The sequence below is a fragment of the Mustelus asterias genome, chromosome 6 (assembly GCF_964213995.1).
Source record: "Mustelus asterias chromosome 6, sMusAst1.hap1.1, whole genome shotgun sequence".
Classification (NCBI taxonomy): domain Eukaryota; kingdom Metazoa; phylum Chordata; class Chondrichthyes; order Carcharhiniformes; family Triakidae; genus Mustelus; species Mustelus asterias.
In genome coordinates, this window is record NC_135806.1 from 52,029,965 (window position 1) to 52,052,499 (window position 22,535).

At 40.6% G+C, this 22,535-nt stretch overlaps 1 protein-coding gene across 1 annotated transcript in view; it reads right to left on the minus strand.

Moving 5' to 3' along the window:
- LOC144494657 (low-density lipoprotein receptor-related protein 1-like) overlaps window positions 1–22,535 on the minus strand; it is an 84,071-nt gene that overhangs the window by 4,709 nt on the left and 56,827 nt on the right. The window contains exons 50-63 of the mRNA XM_078213861.1: window positions 22,326–22,465; window positions 21,082–21,223; window positions 16,623–16,772; window positions 14,079–14,201; window positions 13,073–13,195; window positions 7,627–8,001; window positions 5,804–5,926; window positions 5,602–5,724; window positions 4,109–4,225; window positions 3,908–4,033; window positions 1,954–2,125; window positions 1,528–1,749; window positions 925–1,043; window positions 700–839 (exon numbers count right to left, since the gene is read on the minus strand). Coding sequence (XP_078069987.1) covers window positions 700–839; window positions 925–1,043; window positions 1,528–1,749; window positions 1,954–2,125; window positions 3,908–4,033; window positions 4,109–4,225; window positions 5,602–5,724; window positions 5,804–5,926; window positions 7,627–8,001; window positions 13,073–13,195; window positions 14,079–14,201; window positions 16,623–16,772; window positions 21,082–21,223; window positions 22,326–22,465 — 2,195 coding nt within the window. The remainder of the gene's footprint in view (window positions 1–699; window positions 840–924; window positions 1,044–1,527; window positions 1,750–1,953; window positions 2,126–3,907; window positions 4,034–4,108; window positions 4,226–5,601; window positions 5,725–5,803; window positions 5,927–7,626; window positions 8,002–13,072; window positions 13,196–14,078; window positions 14,202–16,622; window positions 16,773–21,081; window positions 21,224–22,325; window positions 22,466–22,535) is intronic.

Consider the following 22,535-nt stretch of genomic DNA (forward strand, 5'->3'; position numbering starts at 1 on the left):
AGAGTTATAAGCTGGGAATCCATTAGTCAGCAAAAGCAAGCATTAGAAGTAAAGTTTTTGGGACAAATGTTGTGACGTTATAGCATCATACATTGGCTAGACACGAGTGCATTTCTAGGGCCCAGAAGTCACATACCTCAGTCTTGGCAATGTGCCGGTGGGAAAGGTTCATCGACAGACAGCTTCCATAGCAACCAGGAAGTGGGTTTAGCCAAAATGGAAAGATGTCTGGATTGAATGGACTAATGAGATATCATTGTATTGACATTGCAATTGACAGGTACTTTGTCAAAAAAAAACTGGACTGGACTGACAAAGGAACACTAAATGAAATTGATTTTAAGCTAATGAAAAGGTGCATCTTAGGATAACAAGATATAATTGTTCTGTATTTTAGCCAAGTGCCTCAGATCTTTAGCAAGGTTTTGCAGCTCTGAACCAGAGTTATCTAATCCTGGAGACCTCTGAATGTCTGTACATTAATGTATCGTCTGTCTTACATGATTTGTGTTTTAAATAAATTTTGGCTATGTCTTTTGAAGAGAGTTTGTTTTTAGACTGGCCACATTTTTAAAAAGAAATCCCCCACTACATGGCCCTAGCAGCTATGTTTTTGTACTATAATGGTATTAAACACGAGTCAGTGACCAAGAACTCCAGGACTTAACACTTCAAAACATAGGAAATAAAACACATTACCTCAAAGACAGAGACAGCAGAAGGATGAATGAGGAATTCCAGTGACCACAGCACTGTTCTTCTATCCTGACCATTCAGGCCTACACTTGATAATGTGTGCAACTTTGAATCAACCCAATACAAGCAGCTTTTCACAAGATCTGTGGATATAAAGTTCACAAAAGGTCTAAACAATTTGTCTGTGAAAAAGGCAGTTTCCGACTCCTTGAATATAAATTTCCTTACCAAGTGCAAGGCCACTTGGCCACTGAATCTCTCTGGCAACAAGTTGCTGACGGTCAGCACCATTCATTCCTGCTTTTTCAATCACTGCTGGTTCACCACAGTCTGACCAGTAAATAAACCTTCAAAAGACAAAGCACGATCAGAACATTAATCTCGATCAGCCTTTGCAAAGATGATTGGGAACTTAAGTATACAAATATAGTCATTGACTTACTCTCAACTAAACCAATTTCACACCAACAAATTGCTAACAAAGATTTGGGGAGAAGTCCCACCTCATTTAAATTTCACCATGTTTCATTTGCTCTTCAGCTTTCTCCAAAGTTGCTTTAATCTGTCAGGATATACTCAAACAGTAGCACAATTCTCCTTTCTACTCTAATGAAATGCCTTGCAATTCTAAATGCAGTCAATAAGGTAGAAGAATGAATATTCACAGCTTTGTAATTCGTTAAAGCTAACTAACCATGCTAAAATTGTATGCAAATCCAAAAGGGTACAAAACTGTTCAATCCAAAATGATTACATATACTTTAGATATTTCTCTTGGATGTGCCAAGCTATACATATTTGCATATTATAATATACATTAAATTTCAGTACCCAGTTATTGGATCAACAGCAAGAGAAGTTGGTAGCCTCAGTTCAGTGTTGAAGAGCGTCTTCCTTTTGGTTCCATCAAATGTGGCCACAGATATCGCCTTAGTGCCCCAATCAGTCCAATAGATGTGCTTGTAGACCCAATCCACTGCAATTTTTACTGGAATCTCTAGATCCTTAATTTTGGGAACCCCAGTTGAGTGTTCACCTTCATTCATGGACATGCTGAAAGAAAGTCAACTGGTTTAGAGACTTTAAGTCTTGCCTCATCTGAGTAAATGCAATTCAAGTCACATTTCCTCTAGAGTCCAGTTACTTGTTAGGCAAATGAAGTACACCAAAATAGAAGACTGTACAAATTCCCACTCTTTGATAATGCCACAGCATCTTGGGTGTTGCATTGTAGAATATCAGTTCAAGATTTATTACCTGAAGATTGCCCGTTGGCCCAAGTCAGCCCAAAAGAGTCTCTGTTCAGCAATATCAGCATCCAGAGAGACAGCATTTCTCAGCTGCATGGCTACCAGAGTATATTCACTCTGATGCAGTCCAAGTTTACGAATGTCATGGCGATTGGCGAACATCAAATAAGGTTCTTTTCCTATGTAGGAGTATAATAAATTATCCACAAAAATATCTAATAGATCTCTGCTGCCAAGAAGTCACCTCTTTGTGCTAAGATTTGCACTGTGTTAACAGCAATTTCTATAAACCCAAATTACAGCAGCATATCAAATATACAGCCAGTGTATGAAAGTGAATATAAATTTGGTTGCAAAAGGCTTTTTCATTTGGTCTGCAGCCACTTAATAGCATTTACAGGGCTTCAGTTTATTACAAAAAGCTCCCACAGGATTTATTCTTACTATCTCCAGAAAGACTAATATGCTGCATCAAGATTCTTGTAGCTTATACTTAGCATTAGGTACAATTCTACTGTAAACAATTGCACATTTAGTTCAGAAAAACTCAAATGAAACTAGGTGTTCATTTTGTCAGTAAATCAATGTGTAGTTTCAGCACAAAAAACCTCTAAAAAATGGATACACTGTTGTTGTTTTACACTAGTGTGGCTCAATTGGGATACAAAATATTGTTGTAGGCCTTTCGGTCCCTCAAGCCTACTCCACAAATCATGGCTGATCCGATTGTAGCCCCAACTCCACATTCCACTTATCTCCTATAGCTACCAATCTCCTATAGCTACCAATTGAGGGAGATTGAATATTTTGATGGCCATAGGTAGATTCAATGACACTGCCTCACATTCTTGAGGGAGAATTCCAAAGACTTATGACCCTCAAAAATGTCTCATCATCTTGGGAGACCTCTTAAACTGTGCCCCCTAGTTCTTGTCCCTCCCACAAGGGGATGTCTAGGTTTTTCTGAATTGGGTGATCAGAAACAATGCAATCCTGACCCAAGATAATGTTCTCAGGACCTGGGTTCAAATTCCACCATGGCAGATGGTGCAATTGGAATTAAATACGGAATTAAAAGTCTGACAATAACCATGAAACCATTGCCGATTGTTGTAAAAAAAAAAGACTCATGGTTCATTAGTATCCTTTTGAGGGAAGGAAATCTGTTTCTCACCCGAGACACTCCAGGTCCCCAGAAACATAATTGACTCAGGGATGAACAATAAATGCTGGCCTGCCAGCCACACCCCACTTCCCATAAATGAATAAAAAAATTCATCAGATCTGATAGTTAGAGAAATGCTCAAGAATATATTATTCAGCTTGAAATAGGCAGAATAGGTTAGAGTTGCAGTTTAAGATAGGGGTCCCAAACTATGGCTCGTGACCCCAGGGGGCTTGCAGGTCAAGCAATTGGGGGGGGGTCATGAGCTCTGAGGCAGCGATGGAGCAGAAATTCCAATTTTGTAGTTCTGGGATTAGCTGGGAGGATCCTTTAAACATGTTTGACTTTACTCTCTCTGTACATGTAGCCTAAACCAACGAACTGAGTTTTGATCAGAGGCACTGCAAAAAAAAAAAATTGGTGGCTTGAAGGCAGAATGGTATTCAAGAGAGCTGTGAAACTTAGAGAATATGATGCAAAAGATTGGTTTTACATATGTGCAAAGGCTAGAAGCAGCTTAAATGTAGAAATTAAGGCTCAGATTTTACTTGAGTGCACAGATTTTGATTAAACCATGGACAGCAATTGGCCTGAGCAAAGTCTGCCAATACAACACCCACGTCGAGAAGGATAGAATTTTTTAAAAAAGCTACTGCTGACTTTGGTCCATCACTGCCCCATATCTTAACTTCTCAAACTACCCTAAAGAAATTACATCCGTCGAGGACTGTTCAAAAATCTTATATATCCAATTACTCTTAAACGTAAACTGAGCAGGTTACTTTCATAAACTTACCTAGTGCCTTGCAGACTGAATGAGTTAGATCCATGTGATATCCTTCATGACATTCACATTTAAAGCTTCCTTCTACATTGACACAAATTTGGCTGCAGGTTCCAGGATTTTGACATTCATCAAGATCTAAAAAAGGCCAACATCTTTAGATTCATAAAGCACATTGTTTCCTGATCTACAAAATTCAATGGTTCAACTTGCCTTCACAAGTCTTATCAACCAATTTAAAACCAGCAGGGCAGTCACATTCATAGCCAATGACAAGGTCCTGACAGATGTGAGAACAACCTCCATTATTCGCCAAGCATTCATTCACATCTGCAAAAGGAAACAAAGTGAGCATCCTACTCAAGGTTCACTTCATAGAGTCAGAATCCTCTGTGCAGGTGGTGGCCATTCAGCCCATCGAGCCACTGATAACAATCCCACCGAGGCCCTATCCCTGTAACCCCACATTTACCCTGCTAGCCCCCTGATACTATTCAATTTAGCATGGCCAATCAACCTAACCTGCACATCTTTGGATTGTGGGAGGAAACCAGAGCACCCGGGAGGAAACCCATGCAGACACTAACATGCAAACTTCAGAGACAATTACTGGCATTGAACCCAGGTCCCTGGTGCTGTCAGGCTGCAGTGCCAATCACTACCACCCCAGAGTTATCTGCATTACTGATTTAGTGCAAAAAAGCTAAAGGTTCATTTATGATTGAGAAAAAGTCAATGTCAGCAAATTGTTAATTGCAATCATTTTTACATTTAAAGATTTCAATTCTCAAATACACATGGATATTTACTAAAGCAAAATGCTACAGAGATGCTGGAAATCAGAAAATGTTGACTGAGGTTTGGAAGCATCTCTGGAGAGAAAATTTTAATTCTCTATCAACTGATGCCACCAGACCTCCCTCTCCCAACCCACCCGAGTATTTTTCCAGCATATATAATATAAAAACACAAGTCGATTCTCAGAATAACTAGATGAAGTAGAATTTTAATCAGATCTACCATTGAATGGAGTTTAATTATTAATGCCCAACTTTACTGCTAACTTTGCGACCAAAATTAGAAAATTACTATGTTCTGAAAAATCTGCAAACATCAACACTGAAGTAAACAATATACCCTGGAGGGAATTGGCCTTCTGAAATCCTGGCAGGAGTGAAGGAAGAAAAAAGGTAGGGATATGCTTTATGGGATCATGCAAAGTCTGTTGGAGTGGCATGTGAGGAAGAAAGATAATCCCAATTTTGGATGGCCTATTGAGGGCTGGAAAATAAAGAGAGCAGACTCTGAAAAAAGTCCAGCAGTGACAGCCTAAAAATCATTGATGGTAGTGGTGAGGGCACGAAACAGAAAAGATATTTCAGAAGACTTACTAGTCAGCACTTGCCATGTTTAGCAACAGAACCAGCTTATAATTTCATTGAGCATGTATATTACATTGCAGTTGAGCAACTAATTTGAATGCAACAGCCAACAGGTATCAGCAAGGTGCTGGGATAATGCCAAATCAATTTATGAACTGATATATTGCACCAAGATTAAATCTAACATGCCAAATGCACATAAGATTACCAAGAAAATATTTAAGCCATGAGAAGTCATACAATTGTAGTCAAAACAGATTTGCGAAGTGGGACTAAGGAACTAAAAATTCAGATCAACTTTACCTTTAACCCCAAAACACTTACTACATTTTCCCAGGAGTTCATCACTCCAGTCCTTGCAATCCTTTTGAGAATTACAGACTTGAGATATATTTATGCATTCACCACTTCGGCACTTGAAGTCCATGGGTCCTGCACATTCAGCAACTGTCAAAATTAAAACAAGTAGTGAGTTTTGAGTACATGATATTCAAAAGGCACAGAGTTAGTAAATTTGTGCACTCACCCTTCTTACAGTTGATTTCATCACTACCATCCGGGCAATCACCAATTCCATTACATTGACCACGTTCAGGGATACAGCTGCCATCATGGCATGTAAAATGATCTGGCCTACACGTTTGAGGTGCTAAAACAAAATTGTGCATTACAACATTAAAGAAATCGAACTCAAGTGCAAGATGTGGACAATGCTACAGCACAGAAACCAGCCAAGGTTTAAAATCAGGTTTCTACTCTGCAGAATGCCCCAATTTCTGCAATGGTGGAAGATTAGCATTGGGCTAGATTTGTTCAGTTTGAACAATGCACTGTTAGCTATGCACAAAAAACTTAACAGAAAAGATGGCCAGTGAGTTAAGAGCACTGGTCAGTGCAGTTTGTGCATCTACTTTCAAATGCTATGAAAAGGCTGTTTTGATGGCAGAATTGTTCAACAAAACCATCTTGCCTTTTATCCACCCAACTGCTGAGACCGTCTATTCTTAGCTCTAGTTGCAGCCTGAAAATCCTCCAATAATTTCTCTTGTGCCCCAAAGCATCCATCCTTTATGCCCTTAGTTGCCCTTCAGTATCAGTATGCTACAGTGCAGAAGGAGGCTATTTAGCCCATTGAGTCCACACCAACCACAATCCCACCCAAGCCCCATCCCCCCACATTTACCCTACCCAGTCCCCTGACACTAAGGGGCAATTAGCATGGCCAATCCACCTAATCTGCACATCTTTGGATTGTAGCATTTTTCATGCAAGCAATGATAACTCCCACCTCAACTTCACCATGAGCACTCAATCCTTCCTATCCAGACTGATGTCAAGCATGTAGTATTGGATGAGACAATCAAATCCCAAGACAAACTCCATAATTCTCCATGGCAACTGAGGCTGGGCTAGACTTTCTGCAACCTTAGCATTTTTGACCAAGATGTTTCATGACCAAGACAACTTATTTGCACCAATATCAACTTTATCCTTACTTTTCTCATCTGCTGCTAAAGTTTCATCCATTTGTTACCTCTTTCTAGCTACATACCATGTCCCACCTTTGGTGAACTTGATTTAAACTATTTAAAAGGGTCATGGGACAAGGAGTAAATATTGACAAAAACAAAAGCAACTATAGACAACATACACATTTGTATTGCATTACCATGATCAATTTGCTCAGTTCTGCATTTTAGGTACATAAACCTTCATTCCCTCATATTGGAGCAGGTATCATCAGGTTGGGAACCTTGTGATTTTCTCTTCCCTGATTCAGTCATACAGAGCAGCTGATTGTGACTCAGCCAAAATTGACAAGGTGTATTACTAAGATTTGATCAATCTCTTTGGGTCCTAAAGGCTGCACACTTGCCATATAAATAGACAACTTAGTACCATATAGCAAGCTTAAATAGACTTAACTGGATTCCCAAATTACAAATCAGCAGTTCAATGGCTCCTTTGCTGTAAAATTACAGACAGCAGGTATAGTGGAAACTTAGCCCTCGGAACCACTTTCCTAAACTTATACATCCAGGGTTCCCAGAGTCCCAATTGTTCCTAGTTCTTTGACTTTTAAAGTTGGAGTGAAAATAGCTGCAAAACGCTGGCAGTCTCCATTTGTCATAGATTACTACAGCAACTTGAGAAATCTTGCCACATCCACAATGCCCATTTGGGAATTACGTTGTGAAACGACTTCACAGCAAGTACATTGCTGTAGTCAGATTAACTTTACTGCACCTGTGGGCATTTGACAGAACTGGGAAGTGCCAGTAGCAACCAAAGTTGCTTTATATTGTCCTTCACTTAATAAAATGAGCCATATTATTGAAAATCACTTACGGCAGTTGACTTCATCACTTCCATCTTTGCAGTCACTGTCTCCATCACAGTACCATTTGTGGTGGATACATTCACCGGAACCACACTGAAGATCACTGGGAGAGCAGGTGACGAATGGGGCTGATGTACGTCCACATTTGTCAGGAGCTTCATCAGACTGATCAGCACAATCAACATTGTGGTCACATACCCAACTTGAGGATATACACTCTGAAGAATTACTGCACTGAAACTCATGCAGGCCACAGGAGTGTGGAGCACAGCTTTCTTCATCACTTCCATCACCACAGTCATCATCACCATTGCAGACAAATTTCTTGGAAATACATCTGCCACTGGCGCACATGAACTCGGCTGGACTACAAGTAACATGGCCTGAAAAAGACAAATCAAGACAGTCATGAATAAAAAGGCATTTAGAAAAAGGTTCATGCTTTCAGAATTGCAGAACCATTATCAAATTCGAATGTTAAAATCTCATTACCCAATGCCAAAATCTAGTTTAATAAACTGCCAAGTAAATGTTAACTATTTAAAGCTTCAGGATGTAATACAAAGAAACACTGTCAGACTGGAAACGATGGCAAGTCTGCATTCTCGATCTCCACTGCATTGCATGGGAAGGGAGAGTGTAACTTCAACCCAGTTATCAAGTGGAGTCAGAGCCAAGTATCTGTAGACTTCAATAGCCAGAGGACCCTGTCAAAGCCTACAAAATTGGAAGTGGGCAAACCAGCTGTAAAATATTCAGCATTCTTTGCAATGCTATATAGCACCAATCAAGGCAACCATATCCTGACAAATGTATATTTTGCAATCCTATAGTTACAAAATTATGTTTGTACTATTGGTCTGGTTAATCCAGACAGCATTAAACTGAATTTTTAAAAACGTGGCAATTAAAACTGAATGCAGCTGCTGGGTTCTTAAATGAATTGGTTCACTCATTTGAGGAAAAATACTGACATCCTCCCTACCTTGTACAAATTGTATCCAAAATCTATGATCCAAGTTGCAGTACCAACAGCACTTTGCATTGGTCTAGCAAGTTAAGACAACAGGGATGTGTAGACACTGGCCTTACCCAGCAATACTTGCTCAATAAGAGATTGGACTCAAACTCTGAGATCTACGCCTTTCACGGCCATCATAATATTCCCCCTCAGGTCAGTTTCCCCAATATCTCAAAGTCAGCTTTACTATTTAGCAGTCAGTCGGAGGTCTGACAAAGGCAGGGTTGAGTCTGGCAAAGTGAACCAAATGGGGGAACTTTCACTTCCAGAGACAGTGTCACAGGGTTACGGATGCAGATTTCTCCTTCAGTTCTGCTTCAGCTGGGATGCCAGCTTCCTCTGCGTCCTTGTTTTTAAAAGGGGCTAACCTACAGGGATCCAACTGGGACACCATCTCTGAAGTTCCTTAAGTGAACCAGATCACCAGTTGACTGTTCTCTGCTCTTGCTGAATTGAGATTTTCTGGATTTGTTCGGACTCCACTCTCCACCAAGTTCAATCTTGTATGAAGCTGCCATCCCTTTAACAATTTCACTGGGGCAATTCATGTTGTGAGGGGTATGGTCCTACAGTCAAACAAAAAGTGTTCCAAGTTGGTCTCCATGCTGCTGCTTTTTTCGTACCTTTTGAACATTTGCACCACCTATTCCACCAACCCATTTGACAAGGTGATTAAAAGGTGCTGTTTGGACGTGTTGGATACCATTAGAGAATGAAATTCTGGAAGCCACTGCTAGTAAAGGTTGTGCCATCAGAAACCAGGACTTAACTGTCCTAATTTCTCAATTGCAGCAGGAGATTGTGGAGGCCATGCAATGCAACTCCAACCATTTGGGAGTGTACAACTATTGTGATTGCAAACATGTAAACCATAAAGAGCCCAGCAAAGTCCATATGCACAGTTACCCATGGCCTGCCAGGCTACTCCCATGAGTGTAGGGAGCCTGAGGGATGAGTTTTTGATTCTCTTGGCATAAGGCACACCACTTCAAGTCTGAGCTGAGACCAAGCCACCAGACATGTTGCTAACCAGCATTTTCATCTTTCATACTCCATGGAGGCTATTATGTAGTTCTCTTAATATCAGATGCCACCCTGGGCGAGGGACAACAATTCAGGACCCCTGGAGGATGATCCCATCCTCTCACCTAATTTTTCTTACCCAGATAGAATTCTGAGGGTTGTCCTCTTGAACCCACCACGTAGGATCATGTGTCTTAGACAAGATTGGGCCCTTTTACATCCAGGCCTTAAATTTGCCTTGTGGACACTGGCAGTGTCTCCAATTTCATCACAACCTCTTCTAATCCTGGATAAAGGAGTCAGGCTTGTGGGCAAAGGGAGGTACATCAGCATCGGCTATCTGCATTCCAAGGCAGTACTCTAGAACAGTAGTTCACCTCTTAAAAATTGAGGCACATTTATTTCAGTCTTACTGGGAACCTTAAACCTCCTGTCCTTTCAATTTTATTAAAACCTTTTGTTTCTTGCATCTCCCAGGATTTTTGCTTTTTGTACAGGTACATGGACCTGTGTTTTCAGCTCTATGTTCATGGGCTTGACCAAAAACAAAAAATCAAAACCACATGCAGCTCTTTCCCAGTTGGAACGTGCACCAGAGGCTCAAGATTTGTTAGGTCTTTGATGCCAACCATGGAGCTGAAAAAGGTTAGTTTCACTTAATGAATTTGGAAACTTCTTTGTGGCACATTTGAGGGGGCAGGGGTGGTCTTCACAGCACACCAGTTGGGAACTACTGCTCTAGAAGGTATTCTTAGGCTGCAAATAACAAGACCCAATGCGGTATCCAGGCAGATGTAATCTTCTTTAAAAGTCCCAATAAAGGTTTGTCCATAATTATGAAATGTCTGCCAGACTTATTGATGGAACGTTTTCACACCAAATACAAACCAACAAACCCTTCTGATCTGAGAATACATCAGTTCTGCATCTGAAAGAGTCCTGGATGCATATGCAATAGGCTTTTCCATACTGTCTTTCCAGCGATGAGATAGCACTGCCCCCATATGGAGAAGTGTCACATACAGCGTTGTTAAAATGGGCCAAAACATTAAATGACAACAGCTGTCGAAAGCCTCTGTGGCAATTCCAAGGACCACCTTTGGTATTTTCATAGTTGGGCACGCAAGGGGGCCAGCATGGAAGCCAAATTAGGGATAAATTTTCTGTAGTAATTACTAATCCCAGGAAGGACTGACTTGTTCCTTGGAGGTGGTGTTTCCATGGCCTTCACTTTATCCTCTACTGGGTGTAAGCCATTGCCATCTCCCGGTATAGGTCAGTCACTTGAAAGATGCATTTTTCCCCTCTTTCAGCTTACTGTGGCTCGGAGAAGAGGTCTTGCAAAAATGGAGTTTGCCAGGTGCTCGCGTCCCAAAGACCAGTGAGCAGGATATCATCCAAGTACACCACCACTCTGGGTAGCCCTTGGGGAAATATTCTATATAGCTTGGAATATAGTGCACACGGATGAGACACTAAAGTGCAAGCAAGTATCCCCTTGTGCATGTTGAGAGTCATATTTTCAGGATGACTTGTCCAATCCAAGCTGAATATGGGTGTAGCTCATGTCTAACAGGTCTTTGATTCAGGGCATGGGATACTTATCAAATTTGAAAATCTGACCCCATACAGGCAGGCCAACTTGTCCAGCTCAGGAACTATAGACAGCCCATTCTGCAAATTGCCTTATGTCTGAATGGTCAAGTCACCCTAATTCAGTAGGAGTTTGGGACTGGTCTTGCTCTGATCTAGCATCAGGGTCAACATGGATCTTGGCTTTGGCCCCTTTGATTTTTCTCAGTCCTTCTTGGAAAACTCCAGGGTATCTGCTGACAGCCCCCCAGTCCTAGCCTGAAGATCTCATCTCTTTCCCATAAGGCTTGGTCCTTGCTCCCATAGAACAAACAGGTGGTGAGCAGATTGTTGCCTGCAAGTCATCAGGGCGACTGTGGTGCCTTTATTTATTAAAACTTCCCTCATGTAGGTGGCTATTCTGGCCTTGTCTTTTAAGCTCATAAGTTGGATGCCAGTTGCAAGGTGCTCGTATGCCTGTTCCTGATAATGGAGACCACAGCCCCCATGTCCACCTTCATTTTCAAGGGGTGGCCATTCATCAGTAGTTCTTTTGTTATGGGGGCAACCTTTATCATGAATGAGATTCAGTTGTAATGCCCATTTCTGGAAGTGGGTATACCTGCATGGCAGTCAGGTACTGGGCTTGGCTGCTTCACCGAACAGCAAGAATCTTTGCCTATTCCTAAAATTTCACCTTGGCAGTGCTTGCAATAACCCACTGACTGCCATCTGCACACCTCTGGAATATATTCCTCCATACTCTTGGGGCCTCTGCTGCATGGTGTTATTAGAGCTTTGATGTTGTAAGTGACCCGCTAACCCGATTGTTTATGCAAGAACTGATTAAATGAAGCCCCTCCCCCCTAACTGATGAGCATTGCTGCCTGATGCAGGAGCCGCTTTATCGGTATTTACTTCCCCTGTAGCTCCTCAAGCCCCTTTTCCTTTGTTTGGCAAGAGTGAATTTCAATGGCTTTTTAAAAATCCAGTTTGGGTTCTGCCAATAGCTTATTTATGCCACATGCCAATCTGTCAACATTTTGTTTAGAGGCAGTACAAATTCGTGTTCTAATTTTCATAACCTGGCCAGAAATTTGGTGCCAGGATTCTCAGTGGTTCTCCCTGCTGTTAAAGCAGTATCAGGCTTCCAGTCAGTGTTTTTCATTAAGTTTACTAGCTCATTTGAGTCAGGGGCATCTGGGCAAGTCAGACTTTAAGAACCACACAATGTCAGGGCCCCACATGCCCGCAACAAAGTTATTTGTTTTTCACCTCGTTTTCAATGTTATTAATGCAGAAGTAGTAATGCGTTCTGTATAGGCCCAGTCTTCCCCGCTATCATAGGGTTCAAATTTCCCAAAAGAGGCATAATTGCTTTTTCTTACCAAAGAGTTGCCTGTTCAGAGTTTACTCCTAGTCACTGATGTATCAATCCTACCAAGACCGGTGTTCCATCACTAAAAATCCAAGGGCAAGTCACACCCATGGCTTGCAGCAAGCTGGTCAATACTGGGGGAAATCGACAGAATAGCAGTTTGGGTTGCAGCAATAGGGTTAACCTCCTGCTGCTCATTGGGCAAGCCTTTGCTCATTCAATAGCCCACTGATGATTTCTTGAGCCTGTGGCCATCATAGCATCAGCCCATTTAGTGTAAAGTTAGAGGAAGTGAGAAGTCATTTGGACACCCAAAAAAAAATTGTTCAAGAAATACATCTTGCTTCAATCAGGGAATCAAGAATTGAGGGGGAATGTTGAAGGGAACACAGCAAGGGCCAGGCAGACAGAATGAGAGATCTTGCCTTGGGTCAGAAATCAATTTCCTGACAAAACTTACCACAGTTTTCTTCATCACCACCATTATCACAGTCCTGTACTCCATTGCACTTCCAAGAAGCTGGAATACACTGAAGAGATCCAGAGCCACATTTAATTTCTCCAATGGGGCAGCTTCTCAGGTCTGAAATGAGCAAAGTTTGTTAAAGTGGTCAGCTTTCTTTGCCTATATAGGGTGGGGTTGATTCAATAATAACCAATTATAGGAAATTTACACCAAATACTGTTCTTGAAAGTCAGCGCTGGTTCCATCCTTTATCTAAAGTACTGTACAAGCTTTGAATTTTTCACATCCATTTCTTCCCAACCCCGGTTAAGCACTTTAGTCCTTTGCCCCAAGTTTCTGCAGGAAATGACCAAGCCAGGTTTAGGAAACATCTGGGCTAATGCCAGACCCTTCCTTCCTCTCTACCCCTCCTAAATTTTGTTCATATTCTCTAAATTGCAGTATATCTAATGAAGGCTCCTTATGTGCACATGTATTCAAACACTACACCCCACCCCCCAAAACACAATTGTCCCTCCAGTTATGGAAAAAACAAACATGGTTTGCAAAATGAAGTTTTTCCACTAGTTGTGAAAGCCAGATTCTGTGATTTCAGTTATATGTGCAGCAAAGTTTTTGTTATAGATACTAGCATTATATAGAACATTATCCAAGATGCTTTGCAATGACAGATACTACTGAGCCAGAGACAATTTTAGATCAGTAATCACAACCTTGGTTGATTGGGTCTTAAAGGAATTGAAATACATTCAACCATCTGACTAAAGATATGGCTGTTAATTGGTTGCCGGTAAGGAAGGGGAGAAGCACAAAAAAATGGCGAAGGCAAGCATGATTGATGTCAAGAGGCAGAGATAGAAAGAGGAAAGCCACCAAGGAATGACGTTCAAAAAGCACATGGAACTGGAGCTCTCAATCCATGCAGACTCAAGTATCAAATAAGCAATACAAATAGCCACTTGGTTTTTACAATAGGCAAGAAACTGATCTAAGAACTTACAGCAAACTTCTTCACTTTCATCTGAACCATCATGGCAGTCAGCTTGACCATCACATTGCCACTTATTAGGTATACATTGCCCATCATTGCACTTGTACTCCATCACTCCACAGGTAATTTTAACTAGTAAAAGATAGCCAGAAACATGCACATCAGAAATTAACAGTGGTGAGCAGGTTCTTGAGTAAATGACAGTTCTCATCCAAAGAAGAAAAACAACATGTTGCATACAAACATTCAACTGAAATAAAATCTGTTTAATATGAACTTTACCCTCAGTCCAGTTTATTTATTCAACAAGTCTTAAACTGAGCAAAGGCTGCAATGCACTAAGCTGTAGAAGATTGCATAAAATTAGAAATTAATAGCATTCAATTCTTCATTGGGTATTTGATAGGTCAGCTACTGCTCAAATAGAGCTTGTTTTTGTATTAGCAAGTATTCCCCCAATTCCTTTTAAAGACTAGGCAATGAACAATCCAAAATTATTTTCCTGAAGCCAGCATATCCCTGGCTTTCAGATCATGTTTCGTCCTGTGGTCATCTCTCCAGCTCATCCTGCTGCTATAAAAAGATATAAATGGGTGAAGCAAAACTCAAATCTAGTATTCAAAAATCTACTACACAAGGGATTACAAAAATAGATGATCTTTCCCGTTTTTATTTGACCAAGACATTCTTGAACATTACATACATTTAAACAACTTTTTGATATGCTCGAAGTTGCAGTTGAAATATATAATGTCCAATTAAAAAATCCAGATTTGCAACACGTGAATAAAATGTAAGATTCTCTACTAGTATATTGATGCCAAAGCAATCAGAATGTACTGATTTATACAAAACTGAATATGCCCAAAAAATATTGCATTTTTACTGTTTTAAACAGATCTTACTAGTTCAAAGAGATAAAGTTAAAAATTCCTCATCTAAACAACGACAGACATGTCTGAAGTAATGGCTTACAATGTTGCAACACTAATGGTGCACTGACATTCACTTAATTTTATTAAAAAAGGCAATCTTATGAACAGACCGAAGCTCAAATAGGAAGATTCCTGCTGCTTTCTAGTCTCCACTTAATTAGCTGGGCTTATGTAGCAAGGATGCGTCCTCAGTGGGAGAAGGGAAAATGAGGTCAGAAGCTTATCTCAAGGTGCAATAGGATGTTGAGACAGATTTAATGAATCCTCAGGTGGAATGAGTGACAGGGAAGGGGAGAGATAAAATATCAGGACATGTGGAAAGAAATCCAGTGCCGGGATGGTGTCATCCGTGGACTAGAAATGGACTGCAGCTGACAGTGCAGTCAGGAAGAAAAGCCAATGCCTGGAAGTGACAAATCAGAACCAAATAAGGTTAATGCCAGAACTGGACAGCCAATGGTTGGGAATTTGGGGTCAGGGGAATCATGAGAAAGCTGTGACTGTACATGGGATTTACAGCACAAAGACAGGTTATTCAGCTCAAATGTGTTTATACACCACAAACGTTTCTTTCCATCTACTTGCTTCCCTTAAAAACACTTATGCTATTTCATTCTGGGTAAATTCTTGAATTCCCCATTTTAGCATCTTATTCATGATCTAGTTTTGGATTCCCTTTACGTGGAAACAAGTATTGCCTCTATTAAATCATCCTTTGTCCCCTTCCAGATAGGTATAACTGTGGTTACCAAACTGTTCAATCCTTCCAGATACATATTAACTGTGGTTCTACCATACTTGGAATTTAGTGCTTCTATCGAGACCAGAATTATGCACAATTGTTCATGTAACAAAGATCTGCACAGACAAATTCTGCTTACTCATCTGGAAATTAACATGGTGTCCCACATGTACCCCACTTTGCTCATCGTGTAGGCTATAACTCCTACAAAATGTACTGTTGCCAAATTGAAATTACTTGTTTACATCCATTCTTGTGTTCAGTCTTCCTCATCCCATCCCCAATTGAGTGATCGCCAAATTGAAAATTAGTCTGTAAATGATCAGCAACGGTCCAGCACCAATCTCTTGGGAATGCCCTCCTGCCAGTCAGAGTCATTACCATTTATAGCCAGCTTGCTATCTGCTCTTTGACAAGGTCTGCACATGTTTACTATGCAGAATTTTAGTGAAGGCCTTTTGAGAATCCAAGTATATTACACCTACTACTCTTTGGCCTGGTCAAGGAAAACCTTCCTATTCATCAGTTTTGGTTTTCCTATGCATCCAAGTTGATGATCGATAGTTGCAAAACAGCACAGCAGAATGAAGGTAACTACAATTGTCATTGTTAACATGCATTCCCCCCGTGGAGCACAAAACCCAGATTCCAAAAACAGCTCCACAAGTAGGTAGATTACTGCTGATATTAAAATATTAGATCTGTGGAAATGAAACAGATATCAAACACTCTGCACTCGCATGTGTTGAGGCTGGGGCTGTAGTGGGAGGAGAGCACTAATGTTGCAGGTTAATCAGAAGGCAGGCAACTCTCCCATCAATGCTACCTGACCCCCAGCACGTCTGTACTTTTATTTCCAGCATCTGCAGTGCTTACCTGCTTTACAGTGTCGTCCATCCTTTTGCAACTCCATTCCAGATGGACATACACAGGTGTATTTTGGAGAGTAACTGTTGATCCGAGGAGCTGGAAGGCACATGTATTTACATCCTCCATTCTTTAGATTCTCATTGCACCAGTCTTTGCCTGGAAACAGATTTACAAAAAAAAAAGTGTTGGCAAGAGGCCAGTTTTCTCCTCATGCATCATAGCTCAAAGCAGGCCAGATCTCACCTTGTAGCCAACAGCCCAAATCCAGCAAAATAATTCATTTTCCTATTCATTCCACGTTCAGAGCAATGTGATTATTACAAACAATGGATGGCAAAATCAATCTCACATCTAACAAAAGCTCAGGAACCAATGCACAGTTTAAACCAAGTCACCTTTCATTAATTGGTGCATCCAATTATAACCAACTCAAAATGTATCTTTTGATGGGAGTACATTTGGCTTTAGTATTGCAAGATATTTGAATGGTTCTTTGAATCCAATATTAAAATTCTGCTCCAATACAACTGCAATTACCTCAAAGCATTTCAAAACAATTGTGTGAACGAGTGTTGTGTAAATCTGCAAATACTGGTGACTAAAACTGCAACTTAAACCAGCAGAAATAGCCACTTGCCTAATGAGCCAAGTTTCAACTGTGGACATTAGCAGCTCTGATCATTGGTATATTACAAAATTGACCATAAAATGCAACTCATTAAAGCAATTTTCAAAATGTCCTCAAAGAATGGATATGTTTAAGAGTGGCAATTTAGTATGGGTAAACTACGGAATACCAAATAACCCAATTAAAAAACCCAAAATGCAATACTGCAAATTACTTTAGGGATACAGTATAGTCAGTTTTCATAAATTGAAAACATGTGCCCAAGAACCAGCTTAATCTAGCATCATTTTAAGGCCCACAAATGTGCAATCAGCAAAACCCCAGGGTCAGCCTCCATCACACCATAGAAATGATACAGCAGGGGCTATTTAGCCCATCTTCATGTTGATCCCAAAGCACCCAGGTGCCCTTTCTAATCCCACCTTCCTTCATACAGTCCATAGGCCTGCATCCAGCACAAGATGCAGATCCGGGTACTTTTTAAAAAAAGCCAAGTTTAGGGTCTCTGCCTCCACCAACTCAGACAAATTCCAGACACCCACCACCCTCTAGTAAAACAGATTTTCCTCACGTCTCCTCTAATCCTTCTGCCACTTAACTGGGGATCAATGACCCTTTGTTTTTGAACATTCTGCCAAGGGAAACAGGTTCTTCCCATTTATTCCTACCCCTCAATTTTGTATACTTCAATCACGTCACCCCTCAACCTTCTCTGTTCCAAGGAAAACAACCCCAACCTCTCCAATCTCCATAGCTACAATTCTCCAGCCTTGGCAACATTCTTCTCTGCACTCTAATTATGTCCTTCCTGTAATGTGGTGACCAGAACTGCACAAAATATGCTTGTACAACATCTACTTGTACTGCTACCTTTAGGAACCTGTGCACTTGTACACCAAGATCTCACTTTCATCCACCCATCAGTATATTCCCATTCAAGTATTTCCTTTTACTTGAGCCTCCCTAAATGCATTGCCTCTGTTGAACTCCATCTACTACTTTCCTGCCCATTCCACCAACCCATCTAGATTTGGGAGCTTACAGCTATCCCATCACAGCTAATTTGCATCTGCAAATTTACCACATTCAAGTCCAAATCATTGATATACAAAACAAACAGCAGGGATCCTAACACAAGACCCCAGTGGAACACCACTTGAAACAGCTTTCCATTTGCAAGGGCACCCATCAACCATACCCTTATGGTTACGAAGCCAATTTGGGGTCTAATTTGCCACATTATACTGTATCGCACGGGCTTACTTTTGACCAGTCTGCCATCTGGGACCTTGTCAAATGCTTGACTGAAACCACAGACAACATCCACTGCATTACCCTCATCACTTCCTCAGAATTCAAATTTGTAAGACATGATCTTCCTTTAAAGCCATGCAGACTATCCCAGATTAGTCAGTGCCTTGCTAAGTGATAGTTTGCGATCTCAATATACAATTAACACTTTTCCCACCACTGAAGACAGGGGGCCCAACAGAATGACATTTGCATTCCTGCAGCACCTCACCTGTGTCTAGTGAAGATTGAAAAACAATCCTCAGCTTTTACCATTTCCTCCCTTACCTCCTTTATCATAGGGAAGAATCTATTCAGACCAATGGACTTCGCCACTAACACTTCTAGTTGTGATTTTGCCAATATTTCACACTGCCTCATGATTACTATATCCATGTCATCCCTTTCCTTTGGGAATACAGAAATTTTTTTTAAAAACTCTTCCCATATCCTCTGCATCACCACATGTTTTCATCTGATAGCTGAGGAAGTAGGGCCTATCCTTTTTGCTATTTATATACTAGCAAAGTATCTTTGGGCTTTCCTGGCTAATATTTTTTCATGCCTTCCGATTTTAAAAAATTTGATCCTTGTACTTCTACAGTGTTGAGTTTTGTGACTATGAGCTCTGTTTAATCTTCCCTGTATTTTTCTAGACAATTAGGGGTCTAGATTTTGCAGTACCATTCTTATTTTAGGTCGTCATGTCTGCTTTGTCTCCCAAAGATCTTAGTGCTTCCCCCAGTTTACCACTGATTTATCCATTAGCAGTCTTGTCCAGTCCACAAATCACTTGTTTTGTAAAATTTGCCTTCCCTCAGTTTAAAACTTACTTCATCTGTCCTTTTCCATAAATCTAACAGAATTGTGGTCACTATTCCTGATAATGGTCACCCACTGGCCAATATTCATTTCTTGCAGAATTGGATTTCATTGGGCTGGTCATTATCCTGGATACAGTATTTGAATGCCCCTTATTTGAAACCGTGATATTGGGATAGTTAAAGTCTCTTATTATTGCTCTTATTCCTACAGGCAGGCATTTTTCTGCATATGTGTTCTACCCCCCATGCCCCCTCTATTTGGGAGTCTGTATTATGACTGCCACTTTTATTCCCAAGCTCAACCCATAAAGTTTAATTTGTTAACCTGTTTTAGTACATCCCTTCTCAACTGTAGTTTATTCTTTAACCAACATGCTACTCCCTCCTGTCACCCACACTATCCACCTGAAAACTATATCCAGGGATATTAAGCTGCCAATTTTGCCCCTCCTTTAGCCAGGCATCCATTATAGCAACAGTATCATGCACCATGTGCGTATCTGTGCCCTTAGTTCATCTGCCTTATTTGTATAAAAAAAAAAATTGCATTTGCTGGACACTTTTTAAACCCTTGTTTCTTTTGTCTTTAAGTCACTAACTAATGTTCCACTTGTTTCCTGATCCAAGTCTGACCTAAGCTTATCTTTTGGTTCCCATCCCCTGAAACCTCTCCATAGAACCAGCAAAAGCCCCCATGAGGTATTGGTCTCAGCTCTGCACAGGTGCAAACCATTCAGCTTGTACAGGTCCCACCTTCCCTGAAGCAGATCCGAAAGTGTCAAGAATGTAAACTCCCGAGTACCCCATTTCTTCAGCCACACAATCTCTGTGCTCAGTTTCTCGTGCAAACGTTGGGGAAATTAAATGCATCTTAAAATGGTGATCCTTTGCTAATCTGAGCAAACACTGAGAACCAGCACAATTGAGTAGAATTTCTACAAGTTATAGAAGTTACCATTGCTTTTAACCAACTGTGGTACTGGCAAATGGTTATTGTTATGTGTCAGATATTGGTGACTGCCAATGGCAAGTGTGGATGGTGTAAATGGGTTGAGGGGGTGCATGCTGTTAAATTATCCTGCCCAAATTGGCTATCAAATTCAGTAGTTTTGCTAGATTTGACGACAAACAATAAGAATGTACCAAAAACATTGCCAGTTCACATCTTTAAATGTTGTCATTCCTCATTTGCAGCTGGGATTTTCTAGTGCCACAGAAAGTTAATGGAGTTTTGGCTGCAAAGCCAAAATTCTCCATTCTCACTCCCGACAGGTCCTGCCAGACAAGACCAGAGAATTCTGCCACACATTACAATATACTTAGGTTAAACAAACATTAAGAGGGGTCGGAATCGGAAGGAAACCACAATCCAAGCAGATCTTGCTGAAAGATCATAAAGTGGCATGGTCAGTAGTTGAAATGGAACAGGACAACCCAAAATTATGCAAGTGTGCCCCACTATTTTAAACAGCCATTTCAGATGTGCTATAGGCATGGTGAGCATCCAAATTGTTCTGAAATACAATGTTCTTACAACATTTGAAAGCATGAACTGACAATTCACAATTCAGAAGTCCAATTTTGATAAGGTAACCATGGACTAAAAGAATCAGCTAGTTTTATTTAGATTCAAAGTGATTGATCCATAGAATCAGAGTGACCAATAGGAAACGTGTTTAGAATCAAGGGTTTGCTAATTGATAAACTACTAAAGAATTCCTACCTGTTGGTTGTACAAGCTCATGAGAGACAATGATGTCCTGAGCTTCCTTAAGATTAGAGATTAAAATCATCAGATCCCCTCCTGTGTATTTATTAGCTCGATAGATCGTGTTATGCTTCCAGTCAGTCCAGAAGACATGATCCTGAAATGAGACCACTTCCAAAGTTCATAAAGACACAAATCAATATTCATCACATTCACTCGTGGGTGGAAACAACTTCACGTGCCTTGTACTGTAACTGGGGGTCCTCTGACACAATCGCTGAATGGGCACCTACAAATTTACATCAGCAAAGGAGTTGTGACTTCATTTTATAAAATGCTCCATCCAACCAATCTGAGTCCAAGTCATGTAGAACTTTTGCCCACAACTTAAAGATTCTTCCATTATTGAAAGCAGAACAATTCAACATAAAATGCTGGAAATGACATGTTTGACAACATCTGTTGAGACAAGTAGGTTTTACTCGTCCTTTAGGGAAGCAAACCAGCCATTCTTATTTGATAAGCGTACTCCATAACCCACAGCAATGCAACTGACAAGGATGTCGATGGGCAACCTGTTGGCCTTGCCAGTCACATCCCATGAACATAAACAGAAATCAGAATGTGCCCACCTCACCTAAAAAGTTGAGATTTGTGCACGCCATGGCTTTTCAGATCCCTCTCCAAATATTCTGCCAGATTGCTATTTCTAGCAGTGTCATTTGCAGCACACCATTGCTTTTCTATAAATGTTTACCCCACAGTATTAGTGCTCCACACTACAGTTAACATACATGAATTTTGTGCAACAAACATAGCACAATGAATAAAGGTAAAGGCAATTCCAAAGGTGTGCAGGTTAGGTGGATTGGCCATGCTAAATTGCCCCTTAGTGTCAGGGGTGATTAGCAGGGCAAATACGTGGGTTATGGGGATAGAGCCTGGGTGAGTGTATTAGTGCAGGCTCAATTGGCCAAAATGGTCCCCTTCTGTACTATTTGGGATTCTATGAAGTAGTCAAAAATGCTGAACAGGGGTTAGATTGTACTCCTGAAGACATGTTGCAGTCACCCTTATGCTGCATAAACCACCTTAATTGACCATCCATATGGGTATAAGGAACAGGTAACAAGATGTAACCAATACAAGCTCCAGAGCTTCTAAAATCCAAAAATCTTGCAAAACTATTTCATTTGATTAAAAAAACATTTAACATGCGTTTTTCAACTTCACTACACCTTTTCATAATCAAACCTTACCTCAAATATTGATATACCAAAAGGATGAGCAAGGAATTCGAGAGAGGAAAGCACAGTTCTTCTATTTTGTCCAGTCACATCCACACTTGACAATGTGTGCAGCTTAGAGTCAACCCAATAAAGACGGTTTTTCACAAGATCTATGGGATAATTGAACCAAGTGAACCATGCTTGTCGAAGACCAAAAAAAAAATCAGTCTACTTTTATAC